We start from the raw sequence: 19,859 nt of genomic DNA, 5'->3' as shown, positions 1-19,859 counted from the left end.
GACAGAGAAAAGGCATTCATATGTATGCTGTCTATGTGTGTAATAATTCAGAGGTTTAATCAGTAAGGTGGCACACAGCTCATCTCATTTCAGTCATTTTGTAACTGCACAGCTAATCTGTTAGGAGTAGGAGTAGGAGCTCTGATATAGGAGTTCAGATTTCCTCCAATTTCACAGCAATTAGATTAATGAATGCATCTGCTGGAGAAACACAGACATCTACATTTCCTTTGATTCAGACAAAAATAGAAAGTGGTCCGACCTACCAATCTGAGGCATACACAACACAGCAAATGAAAATGAGTATGCTCATCAGCTCTGAGCAAATATGTGGAGAGAAAGGGAGAGTGGAAGTATGTTTAGGCGTGTATGGGGGGTGTGTGTATGTGTTCGTGTGTAACTACGTGTGTGTGCAGAATGTCTCTTAAAATGAGACCTTCAGCAAGGCCTTAGGATCCCAAGGAGTCTGTTGGTTTTATGTTTATTGTGTGTGTGTAGTAATGTCAAAAGCCTGCTTTGAGAAGAATATTCTCCAGCAGGGAGGAAGAACAATGGCTTGTACTGCTCTGTTAATGGTCCCCTGTTGAGATCAGAGCACACACTGCAGCAGAAGGGCAGCAAGAGACACACACACACACACACACACACACACACACACACACACACACACACACACACACACACACACACACACACACACACACACACACACACACACACACACACACACACACACACACACACACACACACACACACACACACCATAACCACATCAGCTTTAAAGTCAGCACAGTCAAGAGACACATGTTGACTACAAAGCCAAACAGAAAATAGAACACCATATTTCATCTGGTGTTTACATTTTTTCCAGGGTGTTTGTGTGTTTGTTTTCTGACATTCTCCGTCTGGGACTCTTCCCTCTCGGGTGGTCTCCCAGAGTTAGAAGAGAATATCAGAGATGGTTCCGATCACTGCCCCACCCCTGGAATTCTGTATTCATAGTAAACATAGCTTAGTCATGCTGAAATTCCTAAATACCATAGGTTGTAACGTTCCTCAGGTTGCTAATGAAGCCTACTGTTGAAGTTGGTATAGGCATATACACACACCACGGCAAAGCTGCTTCTAGATGTATCGACATATCTGGCAGGCCAGGGCAAATCCTAAAAAGCTCAATTGTGAAGTCAGGAGGTGTGCGTCGAGTTAACTTGGTCCAATAGGGAAAGGGGTACAAGAGCCAAAAACATAAGGAGAGCATTGTGCAGCCAGCAAGCAGGAAAGCGAACATATTTGGAAGAACACACAGCTTGTCGTCAGTGGTAGAAAAAGTACGCAATTGTCATACTCTAGTAAAAGTAAAGATACATAATAGAAAATGACTCAAGTAAAAGTGAAAGTCACCCAGAAAAATATTACCAGAGTAAAAGTATTTGGTTTTAAATATACTGTGTCAAAAGTAAATGTAATTGCTCAAATATACTTAAGTATCAAAAGTAAAAGTATAAATCATTTCAAATTCCTATTATTAACTAAACCAGATGGCAACAATTTATACACTATATATATATATATATATATATATATATATATGTGTGTGTGTGTGTGTGTGTGTGTGTGTGTGTGTGTGTGTGTGTGTGTGTGTGTGTGTGTGTGTGTGTGCGTGCGTGCACGGAGTATATATGTAACGAGTACTTTTGTGTGTCAGGGAAAATGTATGGGGTTATTTTCTTTTTAAAAAATGTAGTGAAAAGTAAAAGTAAAAGTTGTCAAAAATATAAATAGTAAAGTAAAGTACAGATATCCAAAAAAACTACTTAAGTAGTACTTTAAAATATTTTTACTTTAGTACTTTACACCACTGCTTGTCGTAATATACTGGACAACATGTAAAGTGTTGCTCCCATGTTTCATGAGCTGAAATAAAAGATCACTTAAATGTTCCACATGCACAAAAAGCTTTTTTCTCTCAAATTCTGTGCACAAGTCCACCTGACAGGTGCGGCATATCAAGAAGCTGATTAAACAGCATTACATAGGTGCACCTTGACAGAAAAGGCCACTCTAAAATCTGCATAACACAATGCCACAGATGTCTCATGTTTTGAGGGGAGCGTGCAATTGGTATGCTGACTGCAGGAATGTCCACCAGAGCTGTTGACATACAATTTAATGTTCCTTTCTCTACCATAAGTTGCCTCCAATGTTGTTTTTTAGAATTTGGCTGTACGTCTAAACAGCCAGACCACTTGTAACCACACCAGCCAAGGACCTCAACATCTAGCTTCTTCAACTGCGGGACCGTCTGAAACCAGTCACCCGGACAGCTGATGAAACTGTGGGTTTGTACAACCAAAGAATTACTGCACAAATTGTCCGAAACTGTCTCAGGGAAGCTCATCTGCATGCTCGTCGTTCTCACCAGGGTCTTGACCTGACTGCAGTTCAACGTCGTAACCGACTTCAGTGGGCAAATGCTCACCTTTGATGGCCACTGGCATGCTGGACTGTGCTTTTCACAGAGGAATCACAGTTTGAACTGTACCAGGCAGATGGCAGACCAAGTGTATGGCGTCATATGGGCGAGTGGTTTCCTGATGTCAACGTTGTGAACAGAGTGCCCCATGGTGGCAGTGGGGTAACGGTATGGGCAAGCATGAGCTACGGACAATAAACACAATTGCATTTTACCTATGACAATTTGAATTCACACAGATTCTGTGAAGAGATCCTGAAGCCCATTGTCGTGCCATTCATTCGCCGCCATCACCTCATGTTTCAACATGAAAATGCACGGCCCCATGTCGCAAGGATCTGTACACTATTTCTGGAAGCTGAAAATGCCCCAGTTCTTCCATGGCCTGCATACTCACCAGACATGTCACCCATTGAACACGTTTGGGATGCTCTGAGTCAACGTGTAAGACAGTGAGAAAAATACAATATAGAGAGATACAACGAAAGGCAGGTGGGGGCAGACACAACAGAGGGAAGGACAGAGAAAGAGGAATGGCAGAGGGAGATGGGAGGACATATAGCTCTTTCTCGCCCCCCCCCCCCCCCCTCCGTGCACGCACGCGCCACACACACACACACACACACACACACACACACACACACACACACACACACACACACACACACACACATCATCAGGAGTGTTGGACCAAGTGTATAGAGAATGATATACAAGTGAAAATCAATACAAACAGAGAATAGCAGGGGGAGTAGAGGCTAGCTTGGAACATACGTTTAACTCCTCTAAAGGAGGGGACAACATGCAGAGAACTAAAACTAAACTGCAATAAGGGTCAACAGCCAATTCATTCAACAGATTTCTGAGAAGATTGAGCCCAAATGTGCTTAGTAAAGAGATACTGTATACTCTGCAGCAAGACACTCTATAGCTGAGAGAGAAGGACAGGATGGTGTCTATTCATTTAGAAAAGGGTCAAAATGAGTCCCCAACAGGCCTAAGTGGACTGAGCGTGAGGGTTCGACAGCATGGTGTGTCATGGGTAACATGATACTCTGATGACTTGACACTCTTTACTGATCATCAGTATCTCTGTAACCAGAGGCCTGGGTATCTACCAGGACTCCATGTCCAATTCAATGTGACCAAAGGTATTTGCAGGGCCATGCTGAACATGCCATTGATGCACCTTCAGTGTAGCTTGGAGCGATGCTGAGAGTGAAGCCACTTAGTTGTAGATGCATGGGAAATGTAGCCTATACTTGAGACAATAATACAATAACCAGGAAAAAAGTGCATTAGGTTACAATTGTCTGAAATAGAGGGACATATTTTAAGAACAAGAAGGACGTCTTTCAGGAACAATGATCTCAACATCATGGTCTATCCACAATTAGGATCACATAGTGTATTCAGAAAGTATTTGCACCCCTTTACTTTTTCCACATTTTGTTGTGTTACAGCCTGAATTTAAAATGGATTAAATTGAGATGTTGTGTCACTGGCATACACACAATGCCCCATAATGTCAAAGTGGAATTGGCCAGCAGCATACCTAAGCAGGTTTGGTCCTAGTTGGTCCCTGGAAGGGAGACCAGATGCTGCTGGAAGTGGTGTTGGAGGGCCAGTAGGAGGCACTCTTTCCTCTGGTCTGAAAACAATATCCCGATACCCCAGGGCAGTGATTGGGGAAATTGCCCTGTGTAAGGTGCAGTCTTCCTAAATGTCCAATCTGTCCCTCATAACATCATGGCCACCTCATCATCCCCAGCTTCTGATTGGCTCATTCATCCCTGTAACTACTCCCCAGGTCATTGCTGTAAATGAGAATGCATTCTCAGTCAACCTACCTGGTAAATTAAGGGTTAAATAAAGTAAGTATGTTTTGAGAAACTTTTACAAATGAATTAAAAACGAAATGCTGAAATGTCTTGAGTCAATAGTGATTCTCTGATCCACCTCAACGCAGACAACACCATTCTGTATACTTCTGGCCCTTCTTTGGACACTGTGTTAACTAACCTCCAGACGAGCGTCAATGCCATGCAACTGTCGTTCCGTGGTCTCCAACTGCTCTTAAATGCAAGAAAAACTAAATGCATGCTCTTCAACCAATCGCTGCCCGCAACTGCCCGCCTGTCCAGCATCACTACTCTGGACGGTTCTGACTTAGAATATGTAGACAACTACAAATACCTAGGTGTCTGGTTAGAATGTAAACTCTCCTTCCAGACTCACATTAAGCATCTCCAATCCAAAATTTAATCTAGAATCAGCTTCCTATTTCGCAACAAAGCATCCTTCACTAATGCTGCCAAATATACCCTCGTAAAACTGACTATTCTACCGATCCTCGACTTCGGTGAGGATATAGCCTCCAACACTCTACTCAACAGATTGGGTGCAGTCTATCACAGTGCCATCCGTTTTGTCACCAAAGCCCCATATACTACCCACCACTGCGACCTGTACGCTCTCGTTGGCTGGCCCTCGCTTCACACTCATCGCCAAACCCACTGGCTCCAGGTCATCTACAAGTCTTTGCTAGATAAAGCCCCCCCTTATCTCAGCTCACTGGTCACCATAGCAGCACCCACCCGTAGCACGCGCTCCAGCAGGTATATTTCACCGGTCACCCCCAAAGCCAACTCCTCCTTTGGCCGCCTTTCCTTCCAGTTCTCTGCTGCCAATGACTGGAACGAACTACAAAAATCACTGAAGCTGGAGACTCATATCTCCCTCACTAACTTTAAGCACCAGCTGTCAGAGCAGCTCACAGATCACTGCACCTGTACATAGCCCATCTGTAAATAGCCCATGCAACTACCTCATCCCCATAATGTATTTATTTATTTATGTTGCTCCTTTGCACCCCAGTATATCTACTTGCATATTCATCTCTGCACATCTATCACTCCAGTGTTTAATTGCTATATTGTAATTACTTCGCCACTATGGCCTATTTATTGCCTTACCTCCCTTATCTTACCTCATTTGCACATACTGTTTATAGACTTTTCTACTGTATTATTGACTGTATGTTTGTTTATTCCATGTGTAACTTTGTGTTGTTGTATGTGTCGAACTGCTTTGCTTTATCTTGGCCAGGTCGCAGTTGTAAATGAGAACTTGTTCTCAACTAGCCAACCTGGTTAAATAAAGGTGAAATAAAAAATACAATAAAAAATAAGTAAATATTCAACCCCTTTGTTATGGCAAGCCTAAATAAGTTCAGGAGTAAAAATGTGCTTAACAAAGTCACATAATAAGTTGCATGGACTCACTTTGTGTGCTATAACAGTGTTTAACATGATTTTTGAATGACTACTTCATCTCTGTACCCCACATACACAATTATCTGTAAGGTCCCTCAGTCAAGCAGTGAATTTCAAACATAGATTCAACCACAAAGACCAGGGAGGTATTCCAATGCCTCGCAAAGAAGGGAACCTATTGCTAGATGGAAAAAAACATTGAATATCCCTTTGAGCATTGTTAAGATATTAATTATACTGTGGATAAGTCACTACACAGATACAGGCGTCCTTCCTAACTCGGTTACCGGAGAGGAAATAAACCGCTCAGGGATTTCATCATGAGGCCAATTGTGACTAAAACAGTTACAGAGTTGAATGGCTGTAATAGGAGAAAACTGAGGACGGATCAACAACATTGTAATTTCTCCACTTTACTAACCTAAGTGGCAGAGTGAAAAGAAGGAAGACTGTAGGGAATACAAATATTCCAAAACATGCATCCTGTTTGCAATAAGGCACTGTAAAACTGCTAAAAATGTGGCAAAGAAATGAACATTATTTCCTGAAAACAAAACTTTATGTTAGGGGCAAATCCAAGACAACACATCACTGTGTATCACTCTTCATATTTTCAAGCATGGTGGTGGCTGCATCATTTTATGGGTATGCTTGTCATCGGCAAGGGAGTTTTTTGGGGGATAAAAAGAAATGGAAGAGAGGTAAGCACAGGCAAAAACCTAGAGTAAAACCTGGTTCAGTCTGCTTTCCAACAGACACCGGGAGACAAATTCACCATTCAGCAGGACAATAACCTAAAACACAAAGCCAAATATTCACTGGAGTTGCTTACCAAGATGACTTTGGATGTTGCCGAGTGGCCTAGTTACAGTTTAGTCTTAAATTGACTTGAAAATCTATCGCAGGACATGAAAATGGCTGTTTAGCAATGATCAACAACCAACTTGACAGAGCTTGAAGAATTAAGAATATAAAAATGCGCAAATGTTTTACAAACCAGGTGTGCAAAGCTCTTAGAGACTTACCCAGAAAGACTCACAGCTATAATTGCTGCCAAAGATGATTATAACATGTATTGACTCAGGGGTGTGAATACTTATGTGAATGAGATATTTCTGTATTCATTTTTCAATACATTTGCTAAAATCTCTAAAAACATGTTTTCTCTTTGTCATTATGGGGTATTGTGTATAGATGGGTTTCTGAAGGCGCAGAAGGGAGGGACACCAACCTGATCAACAAGCACTGCAGTAACTCGATCCACAGTATGTACCTCTAGACAATGCATAGCGTTAGTGCATTAGACATCTAATAATAATTCATTCAACAACAAACGTCTATCCACAATTAGGATTACCAAAGCAGATCAACGAGCACCGAAGCATCTAGACTAATGTTTAATTAGCCATCTCATAAACCATAGAGAGGGTAACATTGCTTTAATAGATATATCTCTTTTGTTCCCAGTCAAATTAGTGGAAGTATAGGAGGAAAAACAGAAAATGTTAAAGACACAGTATTCCATCAGTAATTGGTAATCAAGGCACTATACACTCCAGGAGCTTAGTCCAAGGACAATCTAAATATTGTAATTAGAACCTCGGGGTAATTTGCTTTCATTTGAGGAGATAATATCCCGCACTAATCAACATGCCGATTCCCCCTTAAGCTACAAAACTTCAATTAATAAATGTTTATCGTTTTTCCTCACAAAAGAACCGGGCTCAGAGATGGATGGAGGCACAACTAACCTGTTTAAGATGTGATGTGGTTGGTTTTGTGCAAGATCTTACTTTGTTCCATGACTGGGATATAAAAGCTGCAAAACATTTCAAGGTATTTTCAGAAGAAGCAGGCTTACGGAAATAGACAGTGCCTTAATTCTTTACAGGACATTTCAATCAGCACTGCATTACCAGAGCACTCAGACAAGGCACCACTGAGATAATGCTGCCCATTGACATTATATTTTCAGAATGTTTTTTTAGCTGCCTATGAAATAAGTTCCTTCTGCGTTTTCACAACTTCATCTGAAAAAGTAACTAAACCAAATGGCCACGGCTCACTCAAAGTTCTTAAAAACACGTTTTAGCTGATGGGGAATTCAGTTTGTTCATAATTCTTTGATGAGAGTTGTTCCCACATGGAATAATAACGCATCGTCTCACACCACCGATGGACACCTGGGCCATCTTTTCAACTAACTAGTAATGCATGCATACACACAATCCAATCCATATTGATATTGCCAGAATAACTAAGACATTCTTCTCCAGCCATGGACAGTCTCTTCCCATCAGAGACAGAGAATGAAAGGAGAGAACACTACTCCTGTAGATGAATGGCTTTCTTCCAGGCAGTTTCACACCAAGTGCTTCATCTCATAAAACCTATAATACCTCCTTATGCACTCATAAATACTACTGCCCTTTAAGTAAATATTAAGCATTGATGACGGAGAGGAATTGTCTGGGAGTCCCTTTCCAATGTCACCTCTCTCTCTCAAGGCGAGAGCTGAGGAATCTTGAACCAAGCCAGATCCCTCGATTTACCTCAACTTTCCAAGCAGTGAGACGATTGGAAGATTGCCCAACCTCAGTGTCACTGATCACCGTCATCAGCTTAAAACACTCCAAGGTCAAAGGTTACATTTATGGCCCTTCCAGTCCCTGTTGTGGCAGGCATGATGCCTAGATGAGGGACTGAAGACTGAACTGAACAGGGACTTCTTAATTTCCCAGGGGGCTTACTGTAATCTGCTTGCATAGAGTGGCATCCAGAAGGGCAGCAGGGAACCCTGGTCTGGGGCCAGCAATTGCTGGCTGGTGAAGAGCTGAGAGTGACAGGGAAGGCATTTGTTCAACGCTGCCCATTGCCAGTTAAAGGAAAAATCTACCCAAAACCACTAATTCCTATAATTTGCAGTGTTAAGTAACACTAATATGTGAGAAAAATATTTTTGGGTGAACAAATGTTTCATTTTGTCATTATAATAAGGTTGGTGGCAAATGTGAAGATCGTTGTGGAAATCTGTTGCAGCTCAAGTCGACCACAAAACCCACAATGCAATGCTCTCTCTGTGGGCTGGCTAGCTAGGTAGTTATCTAGCAAACGTAGCTACACACAATAATACCAAAGTCAATATCAGCATGTGAAGTAGTTAGTTAACTGTAAATAAATTTCACTAAAACAAACTACACTATCAATTTAGGAGTCTACAATCTCACCATGTACAACCTGCAGATCGAGTGGAATTTACAATTTGCAACAGCCATTCAACAGCACCATGCAATGCAGCCTGGACTGAAGAGGAAAACAAATAGGAAAAATGTGGTGGACCCTCTGTTAACATGCACATTTCTCGAGGTAGGAATATCACAAAACATATGATCAATGGTTCATTCAAGAGAAGACGTTATGACATTAGCCAGTATTGAAATCTGACATATACTGTATGACAGACGTTTTTTTCGATCTAAAAGTTGGATTCCTAATAACTTCCACTGTAGTGAGAGCAGCTTTATTGCTAAGCTATATCACACTGGCTGAATTTCTGCCTGCTTGAACGGCAATAGTATCAGATACACATGAAAACATAAAATGACCCCAGGAATCGATAGAACATCGCTCAGAGATGAACAAAAACAATATAACATTCAAAATGACTGAATATTTATTTTAATGGGAGGTCACGGCAATGGCAACCACAAAACAGTAAAAAAAAAATGCACTATAGCAGTGCTGGATTTATTCATGATAGATATATGGTGCATTCGAAAAGTATTCAGACCCTTTCCCTTTTTCCGTATTTTGTTAATAAAAATAAAACTTCATCAATCAACACACAATACCCCATAATGACAAAGCAAAAACAGGTTTACATTTTTTTTGCAAATATATTACAAATAGTCCCACAGTTGACAGTGCATGTCAGAGCAAAAGCCAAACCATGACACCGAAGGAATTGTCCGTCGAGCTCCAAGACAGGATTGTTTCGAGGCACAGATCTGGGGAAGGGTACCAAAGAATGTCTGCAGCATTGAAGGACCCCAAGAACACAGTGGCTTCCGTCATTCTTAAATGGAAGAAGTTTGGACCCACCAAAACTCTTCCTAGAGCTGGCCGCCTGGCCAAACTGAGCAATCAGGGGAGAAGGGCCTTGGTCAGGGAGGTGACCAACAATCCGATGGTCACTCTGACAGAGCTCCAATGTTCCTCTGTGGAGATGGGAGAACCTTCGAGAAGGACAACAATCTCTGCAGCACTCCACCAATCAGGTCTTTATGGTAGAGTGGCCAGACGGCAGCCACTTCTCAGTAAAAGGAACATGACAGCCAGCTTGGAGTTTGCCAAAAGGCACCTAAAGGACTCAGACCAGCATGTTCTGGGGCTGTTTTTCAGCGGCAGGGACTGGGAGACTTGTCAGGATCAAGGGAAGATGAGCGGAGCAAAGTACAGAGATATCCTTGATGAAAACCTGCTCCAGAGCGCTTAGGCAAAGGTTCACCTTCCAACAGGACAACGACCCTAAGCCCACAGCCAAGACAATGCAGGAGTGGCTTCAGGACAAGTCTCTGAATGACTTTGAGTGGCCCAGCCATAGCCCAGGCTTGAACCCGATTGAACATCACTGGAAAGACCTGAAAATAGCTGTGCAGCGACACTCCCCATCCAACCTGACAGAGCTTGAGAGAATCTGCAGAGAAGAATGGGAGAAACTCCCCAAATACAGCTGTGCCAAGCTTGTAGCTTCATACCCAAGAAGGCTTGAGGATGTAATCGCTGCCAAAGGTGCTTCACAAAGTAAAGGGTCTGAATACTTATGTAAATGTGATATTTTATTTTGTTATTTTTTATAAATTTGCAACAATTTCTAAAAACTGTTTTTGCTTTGTCATGATGGGTTATTGTGTGTAGATTGATGAGAATTATTATTATTTTTAATCAATTTTTAAGTAACGGAAACGGAAAACAATGTGGAAAAAGTTAAGGGGTCTGAATATTTTCCGAATGCACTGTAACTCAGGCCACTCCCGCTCATCCTGCTCACTGTGAGCTCTAAAGACAACATTAGGTAGAGCCACTCTCCATAAAATCTATGGCAAGACCTTAAAATGGTTGTCTAGCAATGACCAACAACCAACAACAAGTTGACAGAGCCTGAATAATTTTTTTAAGAATCATGGGCAAATGCTGTACAAGCCAGGTGTGGAAAGCTCTTAGAGACTTACCCAGAAAGACTTACCCAGAAAGAAGCGCCAACGGCGCTTCTACAAAGTATTGACTCAGGGGTGTGAATACTTATGTAAATTAGATATTTCTGGATTTCATTTTAAATACATTTAGCAGAAATGTCTAAAAACATGTTTTCACTTTGTCATTATGGGGTATTGTGTGTAGATGGGTGAGAAAAATGCATATTTAATCAATTTTGAATTCAGGCTGTAACAACAAAATGTAGAATAAGTCAAATGGGTATGAATACTTTTTGAAGGCAAAGTAGATCGGCGCACAGGTGTATCAATAGACTCTTAAGGATTAAAGGTCTTACTCACATCGGCTATGGAGAGCGTGATCACACAGTCGACCGGAAGTGGTGGGGTTCACGCTTTTTTGTTTTAACTGCAGATTTCCCCTTTTATACCACATTTCCATTTTACTCATTTAGCAGACGCTCATATCCAGCGTGACTTACAGCAGCCGTTAGGGTTAAGTGCCTTGCTGAAGGGCATATCGACCGATTTTTTACCTTACAGGTCCTCAGGTGGGTTTAGGTATTCATTGAATGGAAGGGACATTTCTCTGCATGCTTCTGCTGGAAAACAGTTGCAGAGAGCATTACTCAGATCATAAACAACCATTCTCCTTCACTTGAGGGAAAAAAAGCTAGATCGATTTTAAAAAGGACATTGCTTCGAGTGTTGCAATCACACTCCCAGTGAATTGCTCGGAGTTGATCCTGCACATGGACCAGTCTGAGCTCCAGGAGAGGCCAAGTTCAGGCTCAGCCAAGCCCAGCAAACCCCCATCCTCCTGGGCCACAGCGAGCCTGATTACAGCCTGCTTTCTGCCAGATTAAAACATACATCCACACAGCCGCTCCACTGCCCCCACTCCACTGCTACTGCTAGACAGAGTCTGCGCATCTGGCCTCTAATCAAACAATCCCTAAAATAGAGAAACAATTTCAGACAGAGAAAAGGGAGGGGGGATGGAGAGAGGGGGAGAGAGAGAGAGAGAGAGAGAGAGAGAGAGAGAGAAAGGAAGGAAGGAAGGAAGGGGATGAGAGAGAAGGATAGATGGAAATAAGTCCATGTACACACACACACACACACACACACACCACACACACACACTAAACATCAGGAGATTTTGAGTGATTGTATTGAGAGGTAGAGAGAGGTATGAGAAAGGTTTGTGCGTTGTCATCCAGATTGAGGCTTGACCTTTCATGATCCTTTCCTAAGCTATGGGGCCTGCTGATCGCTGATCCTCAGAGACAGACAGTGGATGGACAGACAGGGAATATGCATGATGGGAATACTGCACTGCATAGCGCCATGCCACACTGTTCAGACAGACTCACAGTATTCAGACTGACTGTCAGAGATATAAGCCAGCTAAAGCATATGAGGCAAAGAGGAGATGAGAAGGTGAAGAAAGAGCTCTAGGAAAGAGAGGATGAAAGGAACATGAGGATGGGATACATACTGTAGAAAGGCAGAAAGAGAAACAAAGAGCTGTGCGATAACTATTCTCTTATCTTTAGTTGGTGTTTTCATGTCATTTCCATGTTTCGATATATAAATTATTGTTGCATGTTTTTTGTATACTGTAACAACATTGTTGTACCCTTGAATGCTGACAGACAGACAACAAACAGACAGTGAGACTATAGACCGGGAGATTTATGGTTGGAAATGGCCTAAGAAGGCCCGCTCAAACCAAGGTGACACTGAGAAAATATGCATGCACATGCACAGTTGGGAACACACTCGCGCACACACACACACACACACACACGAATGCACACATTCTCGTAAACACATCACAGACACTGTTCCCTCTCATGCTTCAACAAGCGTCCGTGTTTCCACGCAGTGATCCAATCAACTCTCACTTGTGATTGTTCTAACTACCTCTAATTCCTACCTGCTCCCTGTGTAATTATCCCGTCTGCATTCGTTCAAATTATAGGCTGCATCCCCAGTTATAATCAGTGGGCTGGAGCTCCACTGATACAGGAGCAGGTCACCGTACCGTGAGATAAATACAGAGACGGCACAGAGACAAGGAGGACAAGTACAGGAACTATATAATCATGTGCCAGTCTGGTCACTTACATCCATATGGAGTAGATACATAAGAGATGTAAGTTTATGTGCAACAACTCTGACTGAGGATACCGGTTCTAAAGCACTAGTTCAAAATAACATTAGCTACCACACTCTTCCATCGACTTTTGTGTTACATCAAATGACACGTTAAATACTTGACAATGGCTAGTGGAAATATGTAAAATTGTCAGACCTTTGCCTAGACTCAATTACCCACAAAGAGATTGAATGTGGTCAGAAGATACGTTTTTTTGTTGTTGTTTGCTTGTTTAGGCGAAGGCCAGCCAGGCTTCTGCTAAGCCTGCTCAAAATGTGGATGCAAGAAAAGCACAAACATACACATGGGCGTACGTAATACAAACACTCATTCAAATTACAGGCTACGACTGCACACACACATGCGCATAATACACTTAAGTGCACACAGACAAAACAAACACTCCAACATGCACTCACACACATAGGCTCTGGGAAAAAAGGACTTATTTAAGCAGGAACTCACTTTCCCCCAAGGTGACAGGAGCTAATTAATGAGCTGATATGCGTGCCAGCCAAAACTCTATAAAACTGTGAAAGATAGCAGCTTTAAAGGCATTACCTACAGTGGTTTCTCCAAGGTAAGCCATGCATTAAAAGAAGACTAACTTTACAGAAACTGTAAAACGGTACAAATAAATCCATATTCCAGGGGTAATAAAAACGATGATATTTTAGGTCAGTACTCTCTTCACTCAACAGTGGCAGATGCTTGGCTGTTTATGCATCTAGACAGTTTCCACAAGGAACCCACAATGCTTTGCTTTCACCTTGAGGAGGAGGCACTCCATTCCATTTTTGTACAAGTATCATGCTTTAGTAATACAGTAGAAGGAAAGGAAAGAGGGAGGAATGAAGGAAAGGAGAAAGGAAGAAAGGAAGGAAATAAGGACACTTCTTGAATTAAAGTGACATATCCTGGGGCGGCAGGTAGCCTAGTGGTTAAAGTGTTGGGCCAGTAACTGAAAGGTTGCTGGATTGAATCCCTGAGCTGACAAGGTAAAAATCTGTCGTTCTGCCCCTGAACAAGGCCGTTAACCCACTGTTCCCCGGTAGGCCGTCAATGTAAATAAGAATTTGTTCTTAACGGACTTGCCTAGTTAAATACAATAAAACTCCTCGGGACAAGTTAGAAACAGTATCATACTGGGGAAGTCAAGTATGGTTATGTCTTTAGTTATTGTACTTTACAGTTCAGAATTTTCTGACTGTCTCAGAAACATTTTAATGGATTCCATTTTCTACTAAGTGTTAGAAAGTATATATTTTCACTGTACAGTACATTACACTACAAGGAGCATCCTCTTCTCCAGCTAATTCAACTATACTGACAGTAATGAGGGATGTATAAATATTTAACATAATGCCTTTTGAGTCATATTGATGACGAGGGATAGGCTTGACACTCGGGAGCTTACTGTGAGTGCACCGTGATTAAGTATCATAGAGAATATCTATACATCCATCCAAGAAAGTAATTAGCTACTGCTCAGCCCCCTGGCTTAACTCAGACAATTTGTCCTGGCCATTTGTCCTGACCCCCTCATCTTACCAGCCAATCTCTGGACTCTTTGTTATTATGCTTTTCAAAAAAGCTCACAGGCACACACTCCAGTGAAAAGGTCTACCTTAAACAGTATGCATGTTTTCACTCAGCACATATAATATACTATATAATAGAATAGACACTTAATTGTCAATTTTACAATGGAAATTGATTGATTTGCTGTCATAATACCCAACTTCACACATCCCGTTAAGGCCTGTCCATCTACTGTACCTTCTGTTTTCTGGGCCCAGCTGTAGGTGATCAGAGAGAGGAGCGCCATGCTTATCCCCAGCCATCTGAAGACACATGGCCCCCGTCGCATCTTCTGTCAAACGTTATTGCCTGCCCACCTGGACGGGAGGAAAAGAGGGACACTTCATTAAATGGCCAGAGATAACACATTTCAGCCCAGGTGTTCTTGTCCAGCACACACCTGTTAGCTAAGACTGCTCATAATGGACATACGTAATACTCATTCAAATTACAGGCTACGACCGCACGTGTACATAGGCTACACACGCAGGCGGACAAACAAAGACAGACACACATGCACAGAATTGTACAGAAAAGCCATGGTTGTTACTGAGCCATAGTGGGACACATGTGCAGGCAATGTGCGTGTTGCTCACATTCTCTGTGTACGTTATCGTGTGTGAATTGGGAAGACATCACATTATCCCAACACAATACATTGTAGATATAGCTGAAGTAGATGCAGTTCAGGTACATTATAAATGCATCAACAATAAAGGTGCAAGTTGGAACCAAATAGGGTTTTTGAGAGTGATGCCATTCTGAAGAACCATACATGGGATGGTTCTTTAAAGAGCCCTACCAAAACAAAAAATGCTAAAGCTCCAAAGATCCATTATTAGTTTCACAAGGATCCAGCATTAAAGGTTCTACAAAGATCCATTATTGGTTACACAAGGAAACAATTAAACAGTTATAAAAGAACCCTGGCCCTAACCATAACCCAACCCTTTGAAGCACAGCATTGATGGTTCTACTTAGATCTCTAAAAGTTTCTGTATAGAACCTAAATCAAATGGTTCTCTCAAATGGTGGCTCTTCAGGAATTTTGTTAAAATACATTAACTCTTTAAACTGTATTGAAATAATCAGTCATGACTAAACAAATCTCAAATGTACCAATAGTTTATTACACAACCAAGCACAAAACAAAGTAGAATGTACAATTTCAAACGAAGTATCATTTCATTTCAAACTCAAAGTACAATTTCCAACAAAGTATAATTTCCATTCATTTCAAAGTACAATTTAAAACGAAGTCATTGTTCAATAATAGAGGTACAGTATAATCTAAGAAGTGAACAATAATCTAATTGTAGAGCCCTGCACTAATGGCTTACAGAAAACGAATGAGTGTTCCAAAATGTCATAACGACAAGTAACCACAAACAACTGTGCTGATCCTCTTTGAAGATATATGGCAGCAGGAATATGGCTCTATTGACCATATGGCCTGAAAAACAGAATTAAACATCTTAATTCATCACACTTCCTATACTGTTATTGAACATTGCGTTAACATTCCCTGCTCAAGTGTGAATAAGTATCCACTGTTGCGCCACCTAGCCTGCCCACCACCATTGAAAAATCAGTGGACCCCCCTAGCAGCTGCCCACTTTATACTGAACTTTAAGAGTAATAATATAAAACCACAGACCTACTTTCTCCACCTCTGTTTGGCAGCCATCTAGCAACTGGGCACATAACATCTTCAGGGGACTCTTTGGGGCCTTCTCAACTACGTTGACTGCCATTTTATGCAGATTGATTATCAGTAGCTTATCCACGTCCTTGTGCATGAGTGCTGTCATCTCTTCCAAGAAGAGAATAAACCATAAATTATGTAAATCCATGATGTACACACATTCTGTAAATGAATTAATCTATTGCATTTTATTCATAAACTATATGAGATTAACTAAATAAGTCCTCAAAATACCAGACAAATATGTCAAATTCACCACAAAAACATACAGTAACAGTTGAGACTTTCTAAGAGTTAATTCCATCATATATATTGTAAATACATTATGTACCTTCATTCTTTTTTAATTTATTGTATTCATTAACTAAATGAGAAATTAATAAATTGGTACTTAAAACAAACTACCCATTAAATATGCTATTATTTTTTACTGGCAGTAAGGGGCACTGTTTGGCAACACTTACTAGCTAGCTACATTTCTCAATGCCAGCGTGAGGTGCTCATTGGCCCATAATATAGGAATGGCATTGCTGACTAAAAAGTGAAAACATAATTGAACAGACAACCCACTTATGAATCAGATTCACATGTGAAACAACAATCACCAAGATTACTATCTATCTAATATTTCATTCAATTGTGTCCCTTCCCCAATATTGTCAGCTTAATATGTTATAGCTAACATCATGTATGATGCTAGCTAACGTAAATAGCTAGTTAGCTACACCGGGCATAACATTTTGCTGTACACCACTGTGTTTTGCTAACATTAGCAAGTCACTGTTCGTATTTAGCGAGTGATAGGTTTTGGTTCAAACAACTAACATCTCACATGATGATATTACTGAGAAGTTTGGTTTTGGTTCAAACAACTAACATCTCACATGATGATATTACTGACAAGTTTGTTTTCTAGCTAACTTGGAAAACCCAACCTAGCTAGCTAACTCATCTGACTTGGCCAGAGATACTTTTGTGATCTGACTTGGTGAGAGCATACCAAGCTTGGTAGATATCTAACTTAGATAATGTAGCTAGCTAGCTAACATCGCATGGTGCTAAATAGCTAGCTAGCTAGGTAGCTGCACCATGTGTGAGAGTTCCCTGTAAACCAAAGAAGCAATACTGTCTAGCTTGTAGACAGTTAACGTTAGTCGATATAACCAAAGATACTGGTAACTAGATAGCTAACTAATGTTAACTAATAACTACAGGTTAAACATTGTGTCTGTGTTATAACTTTATCTACCTTACTGTGCTCCCCCAAGCCAGATCAGTTAGGTAGTAGCTATACTGTTCACTGACAAATTACTGACATTTAGGAATATGGTTTAAAATAATTTATAATAAATTACACTAGATGAATCTAGCCAACTTTGATACTCACCAAAATGTTCCATCAGATGATGATGTAGCTATGCTGCAATTTACCTCAGAGGATCAGATGAGAGCAGGACATAAACCACGTATCCACAGTTTTTAGTCATGCCGTATAAAAGAAAGACGACAGGTGTTTTGGAGTCAAGCGATGATATGCTACGTCGTACTACACCTGCGACTTGGAAAAGCATTATGAGTTCATAGGAAGATTAAATAAATCAGTTAAAGCATTTTGCTGGGCTTTCAACATCAATTTGATGTCTCAAGGAGAAATCATGGCTTTCCATGCAGCTACTGTACAGTATATGGCAAGCCCTAACCCACCAGATTTCATTATAGCAACAATTTTCAAACATATCAATGAGTAGCATGCATTTTTTTATAATAAAAAAAAAACATTTGGATATTTATGAAAAAGATTGTAATGCATATCAATCAGAGCATGTTGACTGATGAGCAGAGAACATGCTATGAAAGGGACACATCTGCAGGCTTCCATACATTTCAACCTTTTAGAATTCTGAAGAACAGTAGATGCCATGTCAAGAACCCCCCACTTAACTCAAAAGCTCTTTATCAGTCAAGAGTTCTACAAGGAACCTTAAGAGCTGATGAAGAACCATTTAAGAACCTTTTTTTTCTTCTTCAGTGTATTCAAATCCTCGCTGGACACATCTATCACAGTAGACCACCTAGTGTGTTCTTGTCACTCTATGTAGCCTATGTGATTGAATTACACAGTGCACAGCACATACATATATTTCCCTATACAGATGCAAGGTGTCTTGGAGAAGAATATAAGTGTTTTAGCTTTTATCTGTAAGGGGTATTTTGAGTCAGAACTTCCTCAGTCGATATATTCTGGGAGAAGGAGATACGCTGCAAAATGTGATTTTAAACCATACGGTGGCAGGGCAAGCAGTCACAGATATCCCCCGGACCATATCAGCACCTCTGTCAGTCATCTTAGCACATATGCTGACAGAATAATTATTTGTGACACAAGAACACATACATACCACCAAGACAAACAGACATTTAAATGTTTTACATTTTTGTAATTTAGCAGATGCTCTTATCCAGGGAGACTTACATCCAGACAGACACACAAGCACGCACACAAATCATAGATATAACTAGCGGATTACACCAGGGGATAATGGAGAACAACCCCAGCTGTTGTATCTCTTCTTCGACTGCGACAATGACATTTTTTGTATGTATTCTCTCTCTCCAACTCTCTCTCTTTCTGCCTCTTCATATCTCTCGCTCTCATCCCAGTGGTGTTCCCTTTGAAGCCAGGTTCATTTCCCATGTACATCTATCTGTCTTAACAGGGCTGATCAGTACACGTTTGAAGCCAGTCTTCAGGGCCCAGAAACTCTGGAGAGAGGGGAGGGCCATCTTTCAGGATTCTCCCCAGATTACTTCCTGTCTGAGCCTAAACTGTCTGTCATAACATCCCTGTCCTCATGGGGAGAAAGAAATCCATGTGACTCTAGGAGAAGAGAATAAGGGGAGCACAAACTTGGTGGCATAGTGAGTCAACTGAATGTTTTCCTGGCGTACAAGGTTAACAAAGCCATGAGCATGTTTTCTAGCCACAACCCAGGCTTTACTGTGACTCTAAAGGAACATGCTGATGGTATTGGAGGAAGATGGTGGTGAAATGAGAAAATTGTTAGTTGATGTCATGTCTCCGTTCCTTCTTTTGTTTATCACAATTGCTCCAACTACACCAATGGGATGGTGGACTTCTGACAGTGGTGTAAAGTACTTAAGTAAAAATACTTTAAAGTACTACCTAATTAAGTCGTTTTTTTGGGTATCTGTACTTAACTTTACTATTTATATTTTTGACAACTTTTACTTCACTACATTCCTAAAGAAAATAATGTATCTTTTACTCCATAAATTTTTCCTGACACCCAAAAGTACTCGTTACATTTTGAATGGTCATCCCTACTGCCTCTGATCTGGCGGACTCACTAAACGCAAATGCTTTGTTTGTAAATTATGTCTGGGTGTTGGAGTGTGCCGCTGGCTAGCTATAAACAATTACAACAAGA

General features: G+C 41.0%; 1 protein-coding gene across 1 annotated transcript in view; it reads right to left on the bottom strand.

The window, feature by feature from the left end:
- LOC106577001 (protocadherin-15) overlaps nt 1-19,859 on the bottom strand; it is a 263,912-nt gene that overhangs the window by 212,763 nt on the left and 31,290 nt on the right. Inside the window, exon 2 of the mRNA XM_082964779.1 lies at nt 14,904-15,022. Within this exon, the coding sequence (XP_082820905.1) occupies nt 14,904-14,994 (91 nt within the window). The 5' untranslated portion in view covers nt 14,995-15,022. The remainder of the gene's footprint in view (nt 1-14,903; nt 15,023-19,859) is intronic.

Source organism: Salmo salar, chromosome 18 (assembly GCF_965601325.2).
Source record: "Salmo salar chromosome 18, fSalSal1, whole genome shotgun sequence".
NCBI lineage: Eukaryota > Metazoa > Chordata > Actinopteri > Salmoniformes > Salmonidae > Salmo > Salmo salar.
This window is presented reverse-complemented; position numbering and strand designations above follow the sequence as displayed.